General features: G+C 56.7%; 7 protein-coding genes across 7 annotated transcripts in view; 4 read left to right on the forward strand and 3 right to left on the reverse strand.

Moving 5' to 3' along the window:
- SODALDRAFT_355976 (hypothetical protein) overlaps positions 1 to 2,736 on the forward strand; it is a gene marked incomplete at both ends in the record, with an annotated part of 2,893 nt that extends 157 nt beyond the window's left edge. The window contains 12 exons of the mRNA XM_028613873.1: positions 62 to 125; positions 306 to 451; positions 510 to 560; positions 644 to 667; positions 736 to 785; positions 927 to 1,109; positions 1,464 to 1,794; positions 1,847 to 1,931; positions 2,100 to 2,237; positions 2,341 to 2,404; positions 2,553 to 2,583; positions 2,657 to 2,736. Of these exons, the coding sequence (XP_028471559.1) occupies positions 62 to 125; positions 306 to 451; positions 510 to 560; positions 644 to 667; positions 736 to 785; positions 927 to 1,109; positions 1,464 to 1,794; positions 1,847 to 1,931; positions 2,100 to 2,237; positions 2,341 to 2,404; positions 2,553 to 2,583; positions 2,657 to 2,736 (1,247 nt within the window). The remainder of the gene's footprint in view (positions 1 to 61; positions 126 to 305; positions 452 to 509; positions 561 to 643; positions 668 to 735; positions 786 to 926; positions 1,110 to 1,463; positions 1,795 to 1,846; positions 1,932 to 2,099; positions 2,238 to 2,340; positions 2,405 to 2,552; positions 2,584 to 2,656) is intronic.
- A 137-nt stretch (positions 2,737 to 2,873) lies between these two features.
- On the forward strand, positions 2,874 to 4,208 carry SODALDRAFT_266467 (Zn-dependent exopeptidase; the record flags this gene model as incomplete). Its single annotated transcript, XM_028607489.1, has 1 exon — positions 2,874 to 4,208. One exon carries the CDS (start codon positions 2,874 to 2,876, stop codon positions 4,206 to 4,208), a length of 1,335 nt encoding a protein of 444 aa, XP_028471560.1.
- Positions 4,209 to 4,714: 506 nt separating this feature from the next.
- Positions 4,715 to 8,087, reverse strand: SODALDRAFT_327970 (hypothetical protein). The gene has a single exon (XM_028610573.1). The coding sequence runs from the start codon at positions 7,722 to 7,724 to the stop codon at positions 4,752 to 4,754; it is 2,973 nt and encodes a 990-aa protein (XP_028471561.1). The 5' UTR covers positions 7,725 to 8,087; the 3' UTR covers positions 4,715 to 4,751.
- A 1,087-nt stretch (positions 8,088 to 9,174) lies between these two features.
- On the reverse strand, positions 9,175 to 12,386 carry SODALDRAFT_268037 (dynamin family protein; the record flags this gene model as incomplete). The annotated part of the gene is made up of 3 exons (XM_028607586.1): positions 9,175 to 10,720; positions 10,794 to 12,036; positions 12,125 to 12,386. The coding sequence occupies 3 exons, from the start codon at positions 12,384 to 12,386 to the stop codon at positions 9,175 to 9,177; spliced, it is 3,051 nt and encodes a 1,016-aa protein (XP_028471562.1).
- Positions 12,387 to 13,661: 1,275 nt separating this feature from the next.
- SODALDRAFT_289966 (mannose-1-phosphate guanyltransferase) lies at positions 13,662 to 15,680 on the forward strand. The gene is made up of 3 exons (XM_028608633.1): positions 13,662 to 14,041; positions 14,128 to 15,420; positions 15,480 to 15,680. The coding sequence occupies exons 1-3, from the start codon at positions 13,973 to 13,975 to the stop codon at positions 15,504 to 15,506; spliced, it is 1,389 nt and encodes a 462-aa protein (XP_028471563.1). The 5' UTR covers positions 13,662 to 13,972; the 3' UTR covers positions 15,507 to 15,680.
- Positions 15,681 to 16,278: 598 nt separating this feature from the next.
- Positions 16,279 to 17,733, forward strand: SODALDRAFT_355980 (hypothetical protein; the record flags this gene model as incomplete). The annotated part of the gene is made up of 1 exon (XM_028613874.1): positions 16,279 to 17,733. The coding sequence occupies one exon, from the start codon at positions 16,279 to 16,281 to the stop codon at positions 17,731 to 17,733; it is 1,455 nt and encodes a 484-aa protein (XP_028471564.1).
- A 793-nt stretch (positions 17,734 to 18,526) lies between these two features.
- SODALDRAFT_46882 (nucleotide-sugar transporter) lies at positions 18,527 to 20,522 on the reverse strand. Its single transcript, XM_028615396.1, has 5 exons — positions 20,235 to 20,522; positions 20,134 to 20,163; positions 19,747 to 20,055; positions 18,972 to 19,673; positions 18,527 to 18,880 (listed from the first exon to the last, which is right to left on the reverse strand). The coding sequence occupies exons 1-5, from the start codon at positions 20,316 to 20,318 to the stop codon at positions 18,608 to 18,610; spliced, it is 1,398 nt and encodes a 465-aa protein (XP_028471565.1). The 5' UTR covers positions 20,319 to 20,522; the 3' UTR covers positions 18,527 to 18,607.
- Between the last annotated feature and the right edge of the window lie 440 nt (positions 20,523 to 20,962).

The raw sequence follows: 20,962 nt of genomic DNA on the forward strand, positions 1-20,962 counted from the left end.
GGGGTAGCTAAGCTTAGTTTGACATAACACAGGCATCTCAGCTTCTGCACGGGCCACCCAGAGCTCCTGGGCACCTGGGAATCATCTTACCTAACCCTCGTCACTGCTAACGGGTCTCCTGTGTCGTGTGTGTGAGGATTTCTCCATCTTTCTCTCAGCAACTCTTTTCTCCGCCGGTATATCGTTGTCGGGGATGGGAGAATGACAAATTATATTAGATACTACCTTGAGATATGCAGCGCCAAAAGTTGGGACCTTGGAGTCTTGGACTCTCTTTCTGGAAAAGTCTGATCTGGCAATCATAGACATGACCCCCCTGAGTCCATGATGGTCCCAGAAGCTTCCCTCGTGGTGTACGGGACCCCTGGCAGCATCGCTGAACATGAAATCAAAAGACAGGTCACCGCAATTTTCAGCTTGCCGACATCTCACCAAACCTGCGGAGTACACTGTACGGAGTACCAGGACATACGTAATTCTAACCCTACAGGTACTTCGTCACCGTCCAGTGTCAAAATTCACCGAGAAGTTCACCGAAAGCCACTTTCTCACGTGCTGTGGTGCCGAAGTATACGTATACGGGTATACCTCGTATACGGTATCAACATGTTACTCATTATGGCTTGCCATCTATTCTTTGTAGTCTTCCAGGTTTCCGTGCAATCCTGTTGCGAAGACCATGTCCTTTGCCACTTTGTAAAATCTGATATATATCCTGTGTTTTGTGAATATTAGCCAGGTTGAAGGAGTCGAGACATTCCATGATCCCTCTCTCAGCTGCAAAGGTCTGACGCCTTCCCATACATTATACCACAAACACCTGTGATATTCCACGAATCACGAATCACGAATCACGAATCACGATATAAATTATATAATGATTCAACAGTCCTATCAACATGTGCTTGCTTTCGTGGGCACTTCAGGTCTTTCGAGGCAGGGCCTCTTACAGGAACATTTCCAGCTCATCTGGGACAGAGATGACTCCTCTCGACGAAGAGAATCCGGATGCGATGATGAACGGCCAAAACATCGGACCGAGGTACCCGAAAGCCGTGAACTGGACCAGCAGCCCAGGAAGTCGCGGCCAGGAGAGTTACCCACTAGCAGTGTCCCTTTCGAGCTTTAGAGCTCCAGGAGGGAAGGGTATGCGACGTATAGGGAATATTACGCGTCCAGCCCAGGTAAGTTACTCTTTATCATGTCGGACATGCCCCCGTTCCAGGTTCTCTCTTCGCTTCTCTTCTTCAAACCCATCGATTCACTTTTTTATTTGTGATCTTTAATGAAGAAAGAAGAAAAGAAAAAGAAACACATACACTTTACCCATAACCATGGCTCGCATATACTATATTCTGAAGAGAAGAATAGGGCCCTGGAGGCTTGTGCTAGCTGGTATGGAATACGGATAAGGGCAAAGAAGGTCTGTTTCAGACTACCAACCAACCATGGACGCATGGTAGGTGTGGGACATGGGCCACGATGTAGGCCATGCAGCCAAAGCGCCAACGAGGGAAGTCAAAGTAGTGTCACGAGATGCGCATGGGGGGCCGCGAAAATCATGGGAAGGAAAATGGGAAGCGAATCGACTTGTCATATTTGGGCCTCACTGCATCATCCGTCTGAAAACTACCCAGTCCAATAAATTCCTGCTGTCCCGTCGTCTTGGAACTTGGAATGCGGGAGAGTTGACGATTTTCGACGGCATCGTGCAGACATGGGAGGGGAAAGGGGAGAGGGGAAAGGGGGGCAACAGCACCAACAACTTCACCGGATATGCAAGACAACCCCCCGGTATGTCATCTCAGCCTATCGCTCGACAAGGATTGCCATCCCATGAAGATAGTGACGTCCCGGCAGCCTGGACATGTCTCAACACCCAACGTACGAAGAACGCATGGCCTGGCCCCTCAGGGAGGAGGGGAAAACAGGTGCACACCCCCCTTTCCGCTCCGGCCCAATGCGGACGTTACATATATAATATCCCAGTGATTGTGATGGGCACTATGGGACGCACGGCTCGACCCGTCTCCCTTCCGGAACGAAGATTCCGCTTATTAGAGGCTAGTGGCGTATATAATCGTGGAGTATGGACGTAGGGTGAAGAACAATGTGTTACCGGACGGCCCGGACCCATCGGACATCCTATTGCTCCTCCGGACCCGGAACCCGGAGCCCGGACTTTGGAGCGCAGGGCTGAAGAACAATATGAAGAACGCAAGTCACGTTCCGACTGTGTAATGAACAGAACAATTCAACAATGTCTCGGTTCAGTGAGAGTCCGCGCTCGTGTAGCCTCAACTGAGGCACTGTGCTTGGTGACTGTACTTGACTCGCCAGGGGGGTTGCATGCAGCATGTATGATGTATTTCAGTATCTGCAGCGAACCATCTTCCTGGCCCAGGTCAGCAATTCGATCCTGATCAGGCCTGTTCTAGACGCGATCTCCTTCTTCCCTCTTTCTCTTCTTCTCTCCTTTTTCTGGCTAGGTGGCTGCCTCCTTGGAGAATACAACACTTCTGCAGTTCGTCGGACGGTGAGAGAAACTGCAGCTCGACCAACACGCCGCCCTGAAGGACCAAGGTGCCATCAGAGCACAGCATATAAAGCTCTCCTCCTCCCTGGTTCGTCTGAGACTCTGAGTTGATTTGACTAGGCAGCAAGCAGCCAGCAGCCAGCAGCCAGCCCAGCTCTCTACTCCCGCCTGACGATCCTCTCCCCGAGTCTGAGTCCTGACTGCAATCAAATTCTTTCCATCTCTTCTCTCCAAGACCATGAAGCCCTCCCATCTCGCTGCCATTTTGGCCACCTTCCTCCCCGCCAGGGCCTGCCTGACTCCCCGCGAGCGTCGCGGCGAACCCCGCGTCCCCCCCATGGGTCCCAACCGCCGAGCTACCACCGAACACCCAAGCGTGCCAGTGGCCACAGGAGACCGTTTCAAAGGCGGAACCATCGTGCCCCGCGGTCTCGGAAGCGGAGGCGAACCAGAAGCCAAGGCCTTCAACTCGGCCGAAATCAACTCGGCCTTACAAGCCCTAGCCAGCGAATTCGAGCAATCCACCAACCTCTTCGAAGCACCTCACAAAACCCACGAGAACCGCACCACCATAGGCATCACCCTGACGAGCGGCTGCGGAACCCCGGGCCAAAGCAGGCGCAAAATCAAGGGCAGAGAGTCGTCCCACAGCGCAAACCCCGACGACCCCGCCAACCCCGCCGACCCCGGAATCCGCGCATACCTCCAAGCAGGCATCCACTCCCGCGAGCGAGGCGGGCCGGACCACATGCTCTACTTCCTCTCCGACCTCCTCTGGGCCTCCCGCGAAGGAACCGGCCTCCGCTACGGCGGCCGCGCCTACACCGCCTCCGAAGTGCAAACCGCCCTCCGCCTCGGCATCGCCGCCATCCCGAACCTCAACCCAGACGGCCTGGCCCACGACCAAGCCACCAACCTCTGCTGGCGCAAGAACCGCAACCCGGCCAGCCGCGTCCCCGACCCCATCCACCCCGAAGACGACCGCTCCGTCGGCGTGGACCTCAACCGCAACTACGACGCCGCCTGGAACTTCACCCACTATTTCTCATCCGACGCATACCCCCCCGCCTCGGCGGACCCCAACAGCGAGGCCTTCTACGGCACGGGACCCCTCTCGGAGCCCGAAACCCGCAACTCGGCCTGGGTGCTGGACCGTTTCCCTTCCGTCGCCTGGTTCGTCGACCTGCACGCCCCCGCGAACGCCATGCTGTACGGCTCCTTCTTCGACACCCTGCAGAGCGCCGACCCGGACATGAACTGGCAGAACCCCGAGTACGACGACGTGAGGGGCGTGGTGGCGGATAATCCTACCTCGGCCGCCTACGGGGAGTATGTCCCGCAGGAGGACTGGGATGCCCTTATATTGGCGGCGGAGCGCATGGCTTGGGGGATCCGCTCTTCCGGGACCATCGACGGGGGACCTCGCGTCTACCAGGGGGCTTTGTTCGCGCCTACCTCCGGCTCGTCTACCGACTTTGCTTATAACCGGCATTTTGTCGACTCGGAGAAGCAGAAGGTTCTTGGTATCGGGTTCGAGTTTGGTGATTTCCGCGAGGACTGGGACAGAGTCCCCTGCCCGTTTTATCCAACCGCCGAGCGCTACACGCAGGATATGAAGGAGGTCGGCGCTGGTCTTATGGAGTTTCTCCTGACGGCTGCCAGGTTGAGTTGATCGGCAGGATCAAGGCATAATACATAATATCCGGGTATAGAAGCATAGAGACGCAGGGCTGGGGAGTTGGGGAAGAGGCCAAGGTAGATGACGGCGGGTGAGAGAAGGCATATCATGTTCATGGGCGAATCTTCCTTTCATCACGCTCCTTACCCCTATCCTCTGAGGATTAGGGTCGTTTTCAGGGGCAGAATCAAGTATGAACAGAAAAACATTATACGAATTGCATCATGATATATATGCCCGAGGTGTCCATCCCTCATTATTAGTTCAGTCTCATCAATACTCATTGTCACGTCAAGTTTCCATCCGTAGACCTTACAAAGCGTATCTTCATCCAGCTGCGATGCTACCTGCTCGCATCGGCCTTCGAGACACAAGCGTTCCACGTGTCGGATTCGAATCGGACCCTGGCACTCTTCGAAAAGGAGGAATCTTCCGAAGAGAAAAACCTTCGGCTGAGGCAAGTGGCCTTGGTGAGGCTGCTGCAGGAAGTCAACCTCCCCCCCCCCCCCCCTTTTTTTTTTACTTCCAGTCATCCGCTTACCCCTGCCACGTCACCCTCTTCTCCCGGAAAATGCTCACCATCCCCATGGGCAAAAGCCCCGAATCCACAATATTCAACCCCCCAAACCGATCCACAATCTCCGGCCCGTACATCATGGTCACCCACTGCCAGTAAGGCTCCATTTGCGGCCAGCTCGACGTGATGCCCCGCAGATTCGCCTGGCCCGCGAGCTGCTGGAGCGCAGCCCGGATCCTGGCCTCGTCCAGTTCGACGCTCTGCTGCTTCGGCTCCTGCATGAGCTTCCCGAAGACGTGGTGCGCCTGCAGGGGCATTTTCAGGTCCACCTCCTCCCGGTAGCGGACGTATTCCTCAAAGGCGATGAAGGTGTCCCGCTCCTGCCGGGTCTCGGGTTGCCAGTTGGGCTCGTCGAGGGCGTACCGCTCCCTCTTGGTGTCGCCGTTCTGGAACCGCTGCAGGGCCTCCTCGTAGCCGCGCCGTTCCGACTTGGCGAGGTCCTCCAGAAGCTGGTGGGGCGAAGCGAGCACCGAGTCGCGGATCTGCAGGAGGGTGATGAAGGGCGACTTGAGGTCCAGGCCTCCCATCTCCACCGGGAAGAAGAAGTAGCCGTCGGGCACGTCCGTGGTCTGGAACCGCCGTTCGAGCGTCTTCTTGAGATAGTCCACGACGCTGGAAGCAACGGGTGCATCGTCGGAGGGGCGTCCGGTAGCGGAGTCGGCCGGGGTGGCGAACACGCCCTTCTGGATCCGCTCATGGGTAGCGAGCATCTGATCGACGTGCTCGACGCCATAACAGTTGGCCGGCTTGCCAAAGTTGGACGAGAAAAATGTCGCGGCATACGTGTTCCACGCCTGGATGTACCCGAAGATGCTCTTGTTCTTATCACGCAGCTGCGTCTGGAGTTCCTTGATGTGTTTGTCGACCATGGTCTGGTCGATCTCGAACCGTCCGGTCAAAGGCGACAGCTGCAGGAACCCCCAGCGGATTTCGCCCTGCGGGAGAGAAGCATCCAACGGCAGGGATACGTTGGGGTCGTGGGCGATGCGCACCGAGCCCGTTTTCTTCTCGTTGATGGACGTGCCGGTGGCGGCTGCGAACTCGCGTACCGTCTTCCAGGCGGTGACCGAGACGTCATGGTCCGGCGACCAGAACCAGATATCGTCGTGGATCCTCCACAGGGGTTGGCCGCATGTGGACTGGTTGATGGCAAAGTCCAGGCAAAAGAAGACGGTCTCCCCAAAACAGTCACTGAGGACGTGGGCGGCCGGAGTCCCTCGACGACGAGGACGCGGGCGTACGGACGCGTCGTCGTCGGTGAACTTGAGTGGTGCTGTGAGGAAGGTGCGGAAGAAGGCGAGCCACGTCTCGGACACGCCGAGGAACTCCATCACGCCGAGAATGGTCTCGTGAGGCAGAAGAGGGTTCCACTGGTCAAAGACGGAATGGAAGGCGGTGATTTCCCCATTGAGGTTGGTGTTGAGAAGAATGTCGGTGGAAAGCAGGTGAAGAAGTCTCTGCTTGCGTTGCATGGGGTTTTGGGGCCCATTGTCACCCTCATCTTCAGACTCCGCTTCCGAGGAGCCCGAGGAGTCCGGGGAGGGCATCATGGAGAAGCTCATCGCTTGCTGAGCAGGAGCGGCTACTTTCCGGAGTGCTGGCGCCGCTGCTCGCATCACCTGCGCCGCCCGGCGAGGAGCCTGCTGAACCGAAGCCCTCGCACGCTTGTGGGCTCGGTTTTCGTACTCGGCCTCCTCCTCGCCTTCGGCATTCCCGACCACCTGTGCGTCGTGGCTCAGAAGCTGGGCCATGAAGTAGTGATCTCGGTAAATCTGGCCGCGACGCGACACGAGACAGCCGCTCGTGGAGATTGGTCCCAAGTAGTAGCCCAACCTCCTCCGGACGGCCCCGGGAATCGGCTTCCCCATGGGTTTCCAGGCATCGACGGCGCCGCGGAAGGCGGTGAAGGCTCTCTTGAGAAACACGGACCACTTGACGCCGATGTGCTGCAGGAAAATGGCCTGCAAGAGGTCCTCGTGCATGGTGATGTTAAAGATGCCGGAGATCTGGCGGCGTTGCTCGATGGGCACCTCGTCGCCCCAGGACCATGAAGACAGGGCGGCCATCCGCATGTTGAGAACGTCGGCAATCTCGGTCAGGATGACAGGGTTGTTTTGGAAATCCCTCAAGACTTCACGTTTTTCGTCGGAGAGGAGACCCGATGCCAAAAGTCCGCTAATCGCCCACTGAAGGGTGCCTTGGGTGAACTGGGTGGCGTAAAGCATGCTCGCTTCGAAGAGCCTGACTTCGGTTCTCATTGACTTGAGCGCGTCCCAGACTTTTTCCTTGTCCGAGTCCCGGAAGCCAAAGAGCCGTTCCAGATAGCTCTTCAGGAGGCCCTCGTCAACGTTAGCAGGCTCGAAGACCATCTTTTCCCACTGCATCCTCGCCTCGAGCTTCGCGGCGGTGCCGACATCCTCAAAGTCTTCGCCCATCTCGACGTCGACATCGCTGCTCTTGGCCGGGGCACTGCCGCTTCGATCACCCGAGAGCCACTCGGTCACGAGCTGGCCGTAGAGAGAGGCATACTGGTACTTGAGGGACTGCGTGTCGAGATGGCCGACCAACGAGTTCTCCCATCGGCTCAGCATCTTGGCCGAGACGGAAGGATCATGGCGGGCCTGCGCCAGGAATCGGTCGAGGTTCTTGAGTTCGGTCGTGAGGGGGACATGCTTGCCGCGGCTGTCATGGGGGATGGAGGCCGCGCGGTTGCGGTGCTTCGGATTTCGGTGGTCCCAGTTGACGGCGAAGCACTTCTTGACACCCGAGCTGAGCTTTTCGAGGCGCTTGACGGGGTCCTCCTCCTCGCGAACAGAAGATAGGACGGCAGCCTTGGCAGCTTCGAAGCTCTGACGGCGCTTGGAGAGCTCATCGAGCTTCGTCCTGGTGATCTCCTGAAGGGTTTCGGAGAACACGCTACCCGATGCCGCCATTGCGTGAGACGGTGAGACGAGCAATGACAGGCTACTGATGAGGTTGAAGTCGAATGGAAGGAATGGGAAGCACTTGCACGGGTGTGGTGAAGATACGCAACTGATGAAGGGGGTAGTTGAGTAGTAGATCTGGAGATTGGAATAGAACAAGTGCTGAATCCTAATATACAGAGAGTGTGACGTTCAAACTTATTGACCTGACGTCTACAGTGCAGATTAACGCCAGTTGTTGAGATGTGGTGACCGGATGTCAGAAGAAGAGGGAGGAGAGGGGAGACTGATGTAGTGACTGAGGGGGACCCCATCCTTATATAACAAGTCCTGTGGTTGGGGTTGGGGTGACAAAACTTAGGGAGGAGCCAGGGGAGGGAAGGAGTGACGAAGGCGAACGCAGGCAGCAGTGTCTGAGAAGACGTTTCTTGTCGCTCTCACAGAGTACCTACCTAGGTATATACCAAGTACATATCTTGATCTGATTTGTTCATAGATACACGTGTACCCCGCGAAAATGTAGTCTTTCGCTACTGTTGTGGGTACGTAGTACTTGATTCGTAAGTATCTGGCTATTTTCAGGTTAAGGTATTTAGACCGTTTACGGAACTTAACGGACGGCTCGTAGGTACACTTCATGATACCTAGCTATTGGTGTATGGATATTTTTCGACAGGCCCATATTCTATCTACGCATATATCAATTGCATAACATCTAACTCATGTACTTATAAAGGACTATATAAGAAAATCTATCGTTCAATAATCTCGTTTCTGGCGAAGCGGTAGGTACAAGTTCGAGGGTTACGATGAGGCGGTGGAGTCAAATGCCCGGTGCAGGCCGATGTCCCACTTTAATTAGCTTACGTTATACTCCCGTCAGGGTTCTATGGTGAGAACCGGCTGTGACAGAGATGAACAACATCACGACAGCTCTAACCATCCAGGAACATTTTTCATACAGTATCTACTTAGACGTCCACCCTTTTTCTTTTATGATTCATCTACATGACTCTGTTTTGCATCCAGCTCTCATCCTTCATATACAAGCCACCTAACCCTTCGTTCGCTATAGGCGGACGTCACTTTTGCCCAGGAGCCCAAACCCCCAACCAACCTGGATCTCTGAGCCTCCTCGGAAAATATACATCGTATAGCCAAGTCTCATACAAGTCATATCTCAGTCCAGAGCCTGCTTGACAGCACCGAGGTCAAACCGAAAGCCAATTCGTCCAGTCATCTCAAGAATAGCAACTGACGACCCAACAGCTCCCCCTCCTCCATCCGGAGACGTGGGTAGGACAATGGATTGTTGGCTCCTAAAGTGCGGCACAGTTATCACCCCAGGAGTTCGTGCGGCAACTCCCCGTAGACACCGCTCAAACCAGAGCTGCTTACTCTCCACAGAATGCAGGCAAAGCAAATACACACCATCGGTTTGATAGTGCTCGCCAACGCCTCAAATGCAATCCGAAGCCGCACTCTCGGGTATCATCTGGGCGTAAGGCGCCGGGGGATAAGCCCTCGGGGGCATGCCATCCCCGGCAAGCGTCGCCGTCTCAACATCAGCCGCCTCAACATCAGCCGCCTCCGCCTCCAGACCACGGATCGAATCAAGCGCCTGGTTCAGTTTCCGCACCGTAACCTTGCACCGAGTCCGCTTCTCCGCCGTGGCCAGATCCTCGTCCATCAAGCGCAGGTACGCCGCGTGCGCGCCCTCGTCAAGGAGTCCCAGCTTCTGGTCCAAGTGGTAGTCCAGCTGGTTCACGATGTCGGGAAACATGCGGGACGTGATATACAGCGGAACCGTGTCGGCGAACCGCAGGGCCGCGAGGCGGTAGTACCCCCGCACGTACGAAGCGACCCGGACCTCCTTATCGAACGGGTCGGGCCCCATCTTGACCAGCTCGGCCGCGTGCCGCTTCTCCTCGCTCGCGCGCTGCTCGGGCGTCATGCGGTCCCAGTCCTGGAAGTTGGCCCCCGGCGGCGGGTTCTCGCCGTGCTCGCTCCCGCCGCCGTCGCGCTTCGCGCCGATGAAGGAGTCCCACCGCACGACATGCCGGTAGCGAGTCAGCAGGCGGCCCTCCTCCTTTTCGTAGTGCGAAAATGAGTCCCGGTTGATGGTGAACAACTGGAACGTTTCCATGCGGTAGAACTCGTGCAGGAACTGCTCCGTCACCGACGCGCTGTCCTGCAGGAAGCTCTGCATGTACCTCTTGGACTCCTTGAAGATGAGCCGCTTCTTGAGGTTGACGAACGCCTGGTTGAGCGCCTGGTTGATGATGTCGTTCAGCAGTTGGCGCGTCGTCTCGATCAGCGTCTGCAAGGGCCCGTTCCAATGCCGAACCGCCTGCTTGCACAGGTCTTCGTATACCTCGTCGGGCACAAGGTTCGGCATGCCGGCTTTCGTTTTCGCTTGGATGTCCTGGCGAATCTGGCGGATGGTGCGAAACCGGCTGCCGTGTTTGCTGTAGGCCTCAAACGGAGCTGGGGCGGAAGGGGGGCCCCGTCTCCGCACCGGCGTCTGAGGAGTCGTAACATCAGATGCATTGCCCTCTTCCACCTTGACGCCGTAAGACTGGGAACGAGAAAATGACCCATGTGCGCTAGGGCCACCGCCGTTGAAGGCGCTGCCGTTGTTCGCCCGCCCACGTTTGGGCGCCTGAAAGCCGTTGGTCCCAGGGGCCGACCGTTTACGAGGAGGGCCGGTCGGCGTGCTGGCCTCGTCTTCGTCGTCGGAAATCTCAAACACGGGCGTGTCTGTCGGGTCGCGCAAAACGAACTTGGGCTTGGTATGGAGGAGACAGTCGCGGAAGGCCTCGGCCAGCTTGCCGTAGTGAGACGAGAATTCCTTCCCCTTCAGCTTATCCTTGACGACGCTGGTGAATTCTCGGAGGCCCTTTTGAACCTCGAGCTGAACATTTTGCGGGAGTCCGGGCAGTCGATCCAGTTCTTTCTCGTATTTGTTGAGTTCGGAAAGGACCTTCTTCTTGATGGAAGGTAAGCTAAAGCGGAAAAAGGGACGTTAGTGCATTGTTCAGTGTGACGTCCACGTTGGCAGAGGGGGATATCACTCACTTCTTAGCAAATTCCTTGCCCAACTTCTCTGACAAGGCCGTCTTCAGTCGCTCGACGCCGCACCGGTCACGAAACTCCGAGAAGACCGCAGGCCACTTTTCATGGCCGTTCTCACTGAACAAAGCCCCTTCCCAGCGAGCCTGATCCTCGAGGCCCTTGTCTGACATTCGTGACGTAATGAAGTACTCGTGGCCAATTTGGTGCCGCTCTCCTCGAAGGATAGAGAGCCACTGGTGATGACTCTGGTGCCCGTCATTGGGGAGCAGATCGGCTTTGGTCATGACGCCGATGGTACGGGCTTGGGCCTTCAGCTCCCGGATGATGCTCAGAGTCGAGGACGTCTCCGGGTCGGCGTTCATGGGCACGGCCCAGATGATGAGAGCATCTTGGTGGGCAATGTACTCGCGGGCCAAGTTCTCGACGACCTGAACGAGGTACTCATCCTCTTCCCTGGCGGAATTACGGAAGATACCGGGAAGGTCATAGAAGGAAAGGTCGGGCAGGTCGGGGCCCTTGATCTCGAGGGCGACGGTATTGGGGCTGAACTTGGCCTTTGTCTCCTCAGCTTCGCGGGCGAGGTCGTGGGTGCGGGCAATGGTACCGCGGCCGGGGATGTAGTGGTCCGAGTTTTGGTCGTGGTTGAGAATGGCGACCTGGGCCCAGCGGAGGACGTTCTCGATCTCCGACTGGTTGTGGGCATAAATGGTCATGAACTCCTTGACCTCTCGCGGCTGTCTGACCCAGGGGGGAAACGGGGTCTCTGGGGTGACGTCGCTCCTCTCAATGCTTCGGTCCATGGGCGGCTTGAAGGCGTAGTCGAGCTGCAGGGAGACCCTGCAGGACCACTCGTGATGGCGCGAGACGCGGATGTGAATGGGACAACGGGTACAGACGCCCTCGCTGCGCGGCAGGTTGAGACCAGCCAGGCCGGACATGAGACTGGACTTTCCGGCGGATTGATCGCCCACGAGAACCAATTTGGGAAGCGAGACGATGTGGGAAACGCCGATCTGCTGCAGCTCTCCCAGGGTATCGTTGCAGGCTTTCAGCTTGGCGCCGATGTCCCGGAAAGAGCCATCGAAAAAGCTATCGCCTTGGCTCTGGTGAGCCGGATTCTCAAAGGCCATGGCTCGGTTTCTCATTTGCAGAAAAACAGGCTCACTGCCGTCCCGGGTACCAGGGGCCGAAGGGGCCGAAGGGGCCGTGGGAGCAGAAGGGGGTGCTTTGTATGTTGGTGGCGGTGCTAGAGAGTAGAGATGAGGTTAGTACGTATCCAGGGACGGATTGAACAAGTCAGTCCAGAAAAGGGAAGAGGGACAAGGAAAACGAACGGGCGTCAGAGCGGATGAATGAGTCGTTCACCGACGCCGGCTGCCAGTGGCGGGCTGGAGGCAAGCTGTAGGTATCTGACCTATCTGACCGAGGGGCGTGTGTTCGAGTCGCAGATGGAGATATGGCCGATGGTGGAGGAGGGACGGGAGATGGATAGGCTTGAATATCAGAATGAGACCGATGGGATGGGTCGGAAGCCGTCTTGGGTTCCTGTTTAACAGGCAAAGAGGGAGGTGGAAGGGGGGAGGCGGAGGAAGCCATGGTGACGACGGAAAAGAGAAGGAAGGAAAAGGAAGGAGAAGGAAGGAGGTGAGTTGTAAGTGAAGCCTGGCTGAGATTAAAGGTGAGGAAGGTGCAGGAAATATGGCCTGGAGGTTATGACTGGTTCCTAGCAGGCAAGAGCCAGGAGAAGAACCGGGAAAAGTTCACAACGAAGGTCATCTAATGCAACCACAAGTTAAACAACCAACAAAGAGGACCAAATAAGGAATGCCTGGCAGTTGTATATGGGTATAGCACAGAAGAGAAAGGAACCTGGTGTGAAGAGAGTGGAAGACTAGAATAGATCGAGGGAGTGGGAGAGTCGAGGTTATAAGGTGTGTTGAGCGATGGGTGAGGACGAGTTGGAGGGTATGAACCTCATGAGACTCTCCAGTCTTAGATATGGATGGTTAGGAGAGACTTCGAGGAGTCAATCCCATGGGGCTGTACACGACAAGAAAAAGCTATAGAGGACTCCATGAGACTATAAGGTAAACCTCGTCTCATCTACATATCCTCTTAACATGTTTTGTAACGTGTTTCCAGCAGAACTATTTGCATAATGCGAGAACATAAACAAAGGTGATGGTACTTTCTATCACGAATTATTGGGGACAGGAGAAGTTAAGGTGCATCGAGGTTTGGCAGGGGTTAGTGACTTCTGCCAGAGGTCCAGGGGTAACTAATTGAGTGGCTGGCAGGCCTCGAGGCCCGGGCCCGTGTCCAGGTACATAGGTACCACTAAAGTGCACGCCGTGACACTGAAAATGGCGGACGAGTTGTGAATAGGTTGGTACTTAATTGTTGCAAAGTCAAGCCAGTTCCCGCCGTGATCCGACTGGTAGTTCGTACTTTATTTTCTCGAGCTCCTGAACTGCCATCCCTTTCCCTCTTCCTCTATTTCCTCCTCCTTCCTTGGACGCCTCTTGTCACATTATCTGTCGGTCTCTTCCTGTAGTTTCACCAGGATTGGTACCTTCGCCACACTTTTACAGTGTCCTACTTCCTGCTCTGTATCTGTATTAGACGGATAGGAAGAACTGGAAGGCCCGATGTGGTCGTTGTTTCCTTCGAAACTTCGTGGTCCAAAGAGCTTCTTGAGAATGCTCTCTTCTCCTTCGACTCCTCCACCCCACCTCCCCACCTCCCCACTTCCCCACCTTCAGGTACCTGGGCTTAGCGTCTCTTGCAACAAAGATGTACAACCACCTAAGAACGCTCACACTATCCTATCGAGGTACATGATGCGCTGCGCATCCAGCTCCCAAAGCCTAGTCTCAACCTAACAGTTACCTTGTATACAATACTTAGCAGCTCTTCATCTTCATCCCTTGCGAACACTTAGTGTAGTACTCCGCAACGAGACCCATTGGTGCGAGCTGTTCTGTTGCGTTGTCCAAGACAGTTCACCGCGTCGGTCTGCATACCTTAGCGTCCAACCCCTCGTCTCCTCCCTAGGTCAACGGTGACCTGCGTCCGACTCGCATCAAAACACGAAATACTAATCGACCAGGACAAACGGAAAAAAGCAAACGAAAAGAGCCTGATCTCGACTCGTCATTGTCGAGTGCAACAGTCCCATCACCATGTCGCTACAGATTCCCTCCCGTCCGGGGGTCAAGTCCCAAGAGGCTACCACCAAAGCCGTCATCTTGGTATGTGTCTCCTGCTTCCTGTCGTCTCACCATGCAACACGCACACGGGAAATTTCAGCTAACTGTTACCCCACCTCGCTGTTCAGGTCGGCGGCCCTTCCCGCGGCACCCGATTCCGACCGCTGAGTCTCGACGTCCCCAAGCCGCTCTTCGAGGTGGCCGGCCACCCGATCATCTGGCACTGCCTCGCCGCCATCGCCCGCGTCCCCGACAAGAAGATCTCCGAGGTGCTCATCATCGGCTACTACGACGAGTCGGTCTTCCGCGACTTCATCAAGGACTCGACCAAGGAATTCCCGGGGCTGGCCATCAAGTACCTGCGCGAGTACGAGGCCCTCGGCACGGCCGGCGGGCTCTACCACTTCCGCGACGTCATCCTCAAGGGCGGGCCGGACCGGCTCTTCGTGCTCAACGCCGACGTGTGCTGCTCGTTCCCGCTGGCCGAGATGCTGCGGCTCTTCGACGAGAAGGACGCCGAGGCCGTCATCCTGGGCACCCGCGTGTCCGACGACGCCGCCACCAACTTCGGCTGCATCGTCAGCGACGCCCACACGCGCCGCGTGCTGCACTACGTCGAGAAGCCCGAGAGCCGTATTAGTAACTTGATCAACTGCGGCGTCTACCTCTTCTCCACCGACGCCATCTTCCCGTCCATCCGCACCGCCATCAAGCGCCGCAACGACCGGCCCCCGCGCCTCGTCTCGTACCCGTCCTCCGAGAACCTCGAGAGCAGCTTCATGCTATCGGCCGCCGCCGCCGCCGCAGCAGCAGCAGCAGCCGCCGCCGCGGGCGACGGCGACGACGACGACGACCACCGCCGCAACGAGGTGATCCGGCTCGAGCAGGACATCCTCTCCGACATGGCCGACACGAAACACTTCTTCGTGTACGAGACCAAAGACTTTTGGCGCCAGATCAAGACGGCCGGGTCGGCGGTGCCGGCCAACGCGCTGTACCTGCAAAAGGCGTGGCAGCAGGGGTCGTCGGAGCTGGCGCCGCCCAGCGCGGCGGTCCTCCCGCCCGTGTTCATCCACCCGACCGCGACGGTGGACCCGACCGCCAAGCTGGGCCCCAATGTTTCGATCGGCCCTCGCGTCGTGGTGGGGCCCGGGGTGCGGATCAAGGAGTCCGTCGTGCTGGAGGATTGCGAGATCAAGCATGACGCCTGCATTCTCTATTCCATTATCGGCTGGGGGAGCCGTGTGGGCGCGTGGGCGAGGGTTGAGGGTACGCCCATGCCGGCGACGAGCCATAGTACGAGTATCATTAAGAATGGTGTCAAGGTGCAGAGCATCACCATTCTTGGCAAGGACTGCGGTGTGGGCGATGAAGTGCGCGTGCAGAACTGCGTCTGCCTGCCTTATAAGGAGCTTAAGAGGGTATGTTTGTCCCGTCCCTATATCAGGCCGCTGTCGTGACGAACTAACAAGAATCACAGGATGTCGCTAACGAAGTCATCATGTAATGCTCCTTTTCCCACCCTTTCCCTATCACACGAATGCACCCTGAGCAGCAACAAAAGTCCGGTCCATGTATGGGACCCATCCTGGTGGACATTAATGTCTTTGCGTTACTTGGAGGAGGTTGGCTTGGCCAAAAGCGACATGTTCATTTGGTCCTCATCGGCTTGAGGAGGTAGCCATTTTTGACCTGCCATTTTATCTTACCTTACTTAGACCACCAGACCACCAGACAAATATTTACTAGCCTTGGGCTGCGAACAAGGATTCCTAATTTGTCACCTTCAACCACGTCGTCCAGACCACACACACTCTCTCTCTCCCTCTCTCTCTCCATCGTCATCAGACGTAATAAGGTACCTGAGTGAAGTATCCCAGTGTTGAACCAAGCAACTCAGGTAAGGTACCTTATACGTACCCCCCATATTCTTCAGGATGAGTGTATAGGTACCTTAAACTACGTCCTCATTGCCATCGTCTCGCGGCAGGTACGACCAAGACTCCCTGACATGAGGAAGCCACTTGCGTTGAGCCTTCCGTCACTGCCATGATCCAAGTTGTATTGTTCTCTTCCCCAGGGAGGTCCGGGTACTCGGACTCCAAGGCAAGAGACTGCAGATGTCCTCCTCTCCTCCTCCTCCCATCCTCCTCCTCCCCCTCCCCCTCAGATAGAGCACTGGCCTCTTGGCATCTAATCGATATAGCTAAGCTATAGCCACCTTATTTCTGCAGCACCAGGTGATGGTTAAAGCCCCGGAGGCTTCGAAGATGACCACAATGCCTTCGTCACCTCTCAACCAGTTCCGTCCTCCTCGGCCAAGACACCTGCCGGGTAACGCCTCGAGTAATTCTCGCACCCTGCAGTCTGGAGCCATTCATCTACCACCGTCCGAGTCCTCGCCTCAAGGCCCACTGATCCAAAGACGAGTCCAAGGCAAGGGACAAACAATGACCAACCCGTCCTCATCTCCACAGCCTTCCCCGTCGGCAAGCCAGCCCACCACCATAACTCGTCTCAGCCGTTCCCTAACAAAAGACGAACACACCATCCTCCTCCGCCACCGTCTCTCTGTCGCCACAATCCAAGCCCTACTCACCATCCCCCCGGGCGCCACCCCGGACCTCATCCTCCAAAAAGCCAGCCTCGCCACCGAACTCCGCGCGTTCCCCCTCCGACCGGGCGAGAAACCCCTCTTCACAACCCTCAACGCCCACGCCTGGACCCTCTGGCCCCTCGCCGTCTCCCGCCCCTCGCAGACCTGGGAGAAAGCCTTCCTCGTCGCCCAGAGCGAGGCCTCCGCCCGCGACGAATGGCTCTACCTCCCCCGCATCGACCGCGTCGCCCGCGCCCCGCTCCTCGCCGACCGCCGTCACCTCCTGTCGACCCTGTGCCGCGCCCTCCGCTGCGCCGCCGACCTCGCCGCCCTGCGTCGCGACGGGTCCGTCCTCCGCCGGTGCCTCGAGCTGGCGCGCTGCCTCGCCGCGTCCGCGTGGGAGGGCCGTCCCGCGTCCGAACTGCGGCAGGTGCCCGGCATAGGCGCCAAGAAGGCCGAGACGCTCATCTCAGCTGGTGTGGCGTCCGTGCGGCGACTTGCCGAGTTGGAGTTCTACCATATTGAACGGTTGTTGTCGCGGAACCCGCCTTTTGGGCAGGAGACGCTGCTTACCCTGAGGACGTTCCCTGTTATTAAGGTCCGCGCGCGGTTCGAGCGGTGGGCTACCGTGGAGGACGGAGAAGCCCTGCGGGAGTGGGACGCTGCAGCAGGTGGGGAGGAGGATCGTCGAGATGGTGTGGCATCGAGCCGATCCGACAATCGGGACTCGGGGCGGCAGGGCAAAAGGATGGCCATCCTGCGGGCTGAGATCCGGTGCGTCAACGAAGTGGTCCCGACGTGGAAGAAGGACCACGTGCCCTGGGTATGTCTGGCTGTCGAGCGCGGTCCATTGCCGCAGGGCCATCGTGTCGTGGATAGTCGGCGTGGCGGTGGCAGTGGTAACTCGGGAACCGCTCCACCTCCTGCTGTGGGTGATGCCAGAAGAAACGCGGTCACGGGGGAGGGTGAGCTCCTGTTCTTCTGGAGGGGGAGCATCAAACGGCTCATGGGAGGTGTCGGGATGGACTTGGCTTTTGCAGCGGCGCTGCAGCCCCGAGAATCGATCTTCCTTTGGGCGAGCTGTGAGGATATTGTGGGCACTTTGGTCGAGATGGGCATTACGGCGCCGGATGTCTAGAAAGAACGCGACCATCTCATGACTGTCTCCGGCGTTATATATCGCGGATTTGGTCGATGACATGGCTGATAGAAATGGGGCGCATCTGATTCACAACGTCGCGTTCAGCGGGGAGGAAAACGGAAGGCAATGAGGAAGAGACCTGTCCTAGACATCACTTATCGGTCGTGAAAGCTCATGGGAATCCGAAATATCTATTGAAAATATGTAGATTCGAACGCAAATGTCAAAACAAAAAAATCAAATCGCTTGCTATGATGTTGCTCTGAACCCCTGATTGTGTGGACATTGGCCCTACTGACTTTTGTCATCGTCTTTCCCCTCTCTGGTTTGCCTTGCTTCGGCTTGCATCTAATATATAGCCTTGTCAGCATGAACACCACAATAGAATCCAAGATGAATAGTGCAAGAAAGGACGAAAATCAGGAAAAAATTAGAGTTAACAAATGGCCATCAGCGGCTTGGCCTATGGATTGAAATTGCTCATCATGTCGAAGGAAGAGAAGACGGGGAGAAGAGGAATCGCACATACCTGCAATGTGGGCTGCATGGCCATACTCTCTTCCAAGCTTGGCCGGATCTCTGTTCATAACCACGTAGGGGTCTGTATATGTGTATGTATGCATGGATGGGTCGTCATGGCGCGACTTTCTCGAGGCCGTTTAGAGGGTGCCGAAGGTCCAGACCTCCAGACCCCCATCTCACGCAAATGAATCATCAAATTCCATGGCGTCTTCTACCGAGGCGTATGCGCATATGTGCGTGTCGCCGTCCTGTTTGAGGACTCTGGCTTTTGTTTCATCCGTTGCAGTCGGAGAAAAAAAAAAGGAGATTGATGAATATCATGGGCACGCTTATTTCCGCTTTCGCAGTTTCAATCCTCCCGCTTACCCCTCGCCGACGGTGCGCGAGTGTGCTGCGGCATGGGTGAGGCGGGTCTCGACGTCGACAGGGCCATGGAGCCAGGCCGCACGGCGTCGAGGGGATCCAGCATCATCCTGGGCTCGATGGCCGTGCGCGGCGTGTAGGCCGGGTCGATGGCGGGTTTTTCGTAGGCGGCGATGCGGAGAGGCGCGGGGCGGCTCTTGCGGTCGGGGAGGCTGTAGAGGTAGGTAGCGCCCATGACGAGGGAGGTGCCGAGGACGAACTACATTTGCCGGCCCATGTTAGTTGACTTCACTTGTGGTGCCGGCGTCCCGGGGGAAAAAAGGCGGGGAAAGGAGAAAACGCAAGCTTACCATCATGTTGAATTCAAAGTCAAAGAACAACACGCTGAAAACAAAACTGACAATGATGCTAATGCTGGCGGCAAAGTTTTTGGCAATGTTGTCGGAGTAGTTGATGCACAGGCTGGAAACAACACCGCCGAGAGCCTGCAGAATAACAGCGGCCCAGACAGTCATGTTGTACCCGTCGAAGAAGCCCCGGCGGGCGATCTCGGCGCCGTCCTGGAAGAAAATGCCAATGACGACGGCGGGGAGGAGGGAGTAGACGGACAACTGGACATTGCGGGTCCAGATAGAGGCCGGGGCGGTAGAGGGGGACGCGGCGGTGGGTTCTTTGATTAGTTTCTCAAAGTAGACGCCAGCGAGCCCGGAGCTGGCGGCCGAGACAACGGCGGCGATGAGGCCGACGCTGTAGTTCGTGGCGGCGAGCGAGGGGAACTCGTCCTCCTCGATGCCCTGGTAGGAGGCGGAGCGCTTGCCGAGGACGCGGTCGAGGGTCTCGGTGGCGACGTGGCCCAGCTCGTGAACGGAGCGGGGGAAGAAGTGGTCGCTGCTGTGGGGGAGGAGGATGTTGCTGTAGTAGGATTCGCGGGAGTCGGATTGGGGGAGGGATACCACGGACACGCCCAGGGTGAGGATGAAGAGGGCGAGCCAGCGCTTGGGGCCGAGGGTGCGGCGGAGGATGATAACGGAGAAGAGGGCGGCGGCCAGGATCTACGAGTGGAGGGATGTGATGTTAGCAGGAAACATGGGCGGCGTGAGGGAGTCTGTGCATGGGGTGCCATACCTTGAACTGGGACAAGACCTGGAAATGGACGGCGTCCAAGTTGCCGATCGCGACGTATTGAAGGGTGTTCTGAATGGTGTACAGGACGGCGGGCACGGCCAGTTGCCAGCCATCGCCGGAGAAGACGGCGTTGTATATTTGCTGAAAGAGGACGGATATGGGTGTGGAGGGTGCGAGGGTGCGGGAAGTCTCGGCGATGGAGCAGCAGAGACAGATGGCGAGCTTGATAACCTCGCTCAGAAAGACGGCGGTAGAAGTGAGATACCTACGCTCACCTGGAGCGGGCATGACACGAGAGTAGTGCATGACCTGTTAGGGGGGAAACGCTCTGGAATTAGCAAAGTCCAAGGGGATTGAGATGTGTCGATCTTTCAAGTCGGCACGTACGAGGATGAGGGCCGAGTTTTGCCAAATCAGCTACAAAGACACACGTTAGTCGGGTCTCAGCTATGAGCTTGGTCTCAGCGAAAGTTGGGAGTTTGACATACCGTGATGAGGGAGACTTGTTTGGCCGGCATGCCGAAGATGGTTGGACCGCGAGGTGTGCGCGGTGGCACATGTAGGATGGTCATGATGGGGTTTTCAAGTGAAAAGGAGTGTGTGGTATAGCAGGTTCCCAAGTTTGGAGAGAGAGGGGGGAGCTGGGTAGAGTAGGTGCAAAGGAACCAGCTGTGGTCGAGAGAGGACGAGAGAATGCAGTCAATGCAGTGTCGTGTGACCTAGGATCTCGAGTTGGACATGGAGAGTACGAGGAAGGAGAGCGGCAGCATGAGATTCGGAAAGAAAACCGAGTATTAATCTTCGTACAACCCGAAGGAGAACCGTCCGCGGCCCGTCGCATAAACAAAGCGAGGATTCGGGGTCGTTTGATTTTTTTTTTGTTCTCTTCCTGTCTGGTTTGTTTTCCCTTCCCGTCGACCGTCTCGAGGAAAAAAGGGGAAAATTCAGGGTCGAACAGAGAGACACGTCAGGCGCGAGGAGCTATAAATTTTCTCCTTGCGTCGGTGCGACCCGCCGACCCCTCAATAGACGAACAGAATATACACTTGTCGCTTGCGTAAAACGAGTGAAGTGGAATTGGTCAAAAATGGGTTGTTGTTTGGCTTGGTTGGAAAAGAAACGGGGGAGGAAAAATGAAAATGGAAAGAAAAAAGACGTTGAAAATTTCGAAAAGGACAAAACGTGGACAAGGCGATGGCGGTGAGATGCGTGCGTG

This window comes from Sodiomyces alkalinus (assembly GCF_003711515.1).
Source record: "Sodiomyces alkalinus F11 unplaced genomic scaffold SODALscaffold_1, whole genome shotgun sequence".
NCBI classification, from domain to species: Eukaryota; Fungi; Ascomycota; class Sordariomycetes; order Glomerellales; family Plectosphaerellaceae; genus Sodiomyces; species Sodiomyces alkalinus.

What these genes read in the sequence shown, in the direction of transcription:
- SODALDRAFT_46882 (XM_028615396.1), bottom strand. Translation starts at nt 20,318, where the DNA reads ATGACCATCCTACATGTGCCACCGCGCACACCTCGCGGTCCAACCATC. An exon ending in AAAACTCGGCCCTCATCCTC is followed by an intron (nt 20,056 to 20,133) that starts GTACGTGCCGAC and finishes CCCCCCTAACAG; the next exon opens with GTCATGCACTACTCTCGTGT. An exon ending in ACTTTGAATTCAACATGATG is followed by an intron (nt 18,881 to 18,971) that starts GTAAGCTTGCGT and finishes CGGCAAATGTAG; the next exon opens with TTCGTCCTCGGCACCTCCCT.
- SODALDRAFT_327970 (XM_028610573.1), bottom strand. Translation starts at nt 7,724, where the DNA reads ATGGCGGCATCGGGTAGCGTGTTCTCCGAAACCCTTCAGGAGATCACC.
- SODALDRAFT_289966 (XM_028608633.1), top strand. Translation starts at nt 13,973, where the DNA reads ATGTCGCTACAGATTCCCTCCCGTCCGGGGGTCAAGTCCCAAGAGGCT. An exon ending in CCACCAAAGCCGTCATCTTG is followed by an intron (nt 14,042 to 14,127) that starts GTATGTGTCTCC and finishes CTCGCTGTTCAG; the next exon opens with GTCGGCGGCCCTTCCCGCGG. An exon ending in CTTATAAGGAGCTTAAGAGG is followed by an intron (nt 15,421 to 15,479) that starts GTATGTTTGTCC and finishes CAAGAATCACAG; the next exon opens with GATGTCGCTAACGAAGTCAT.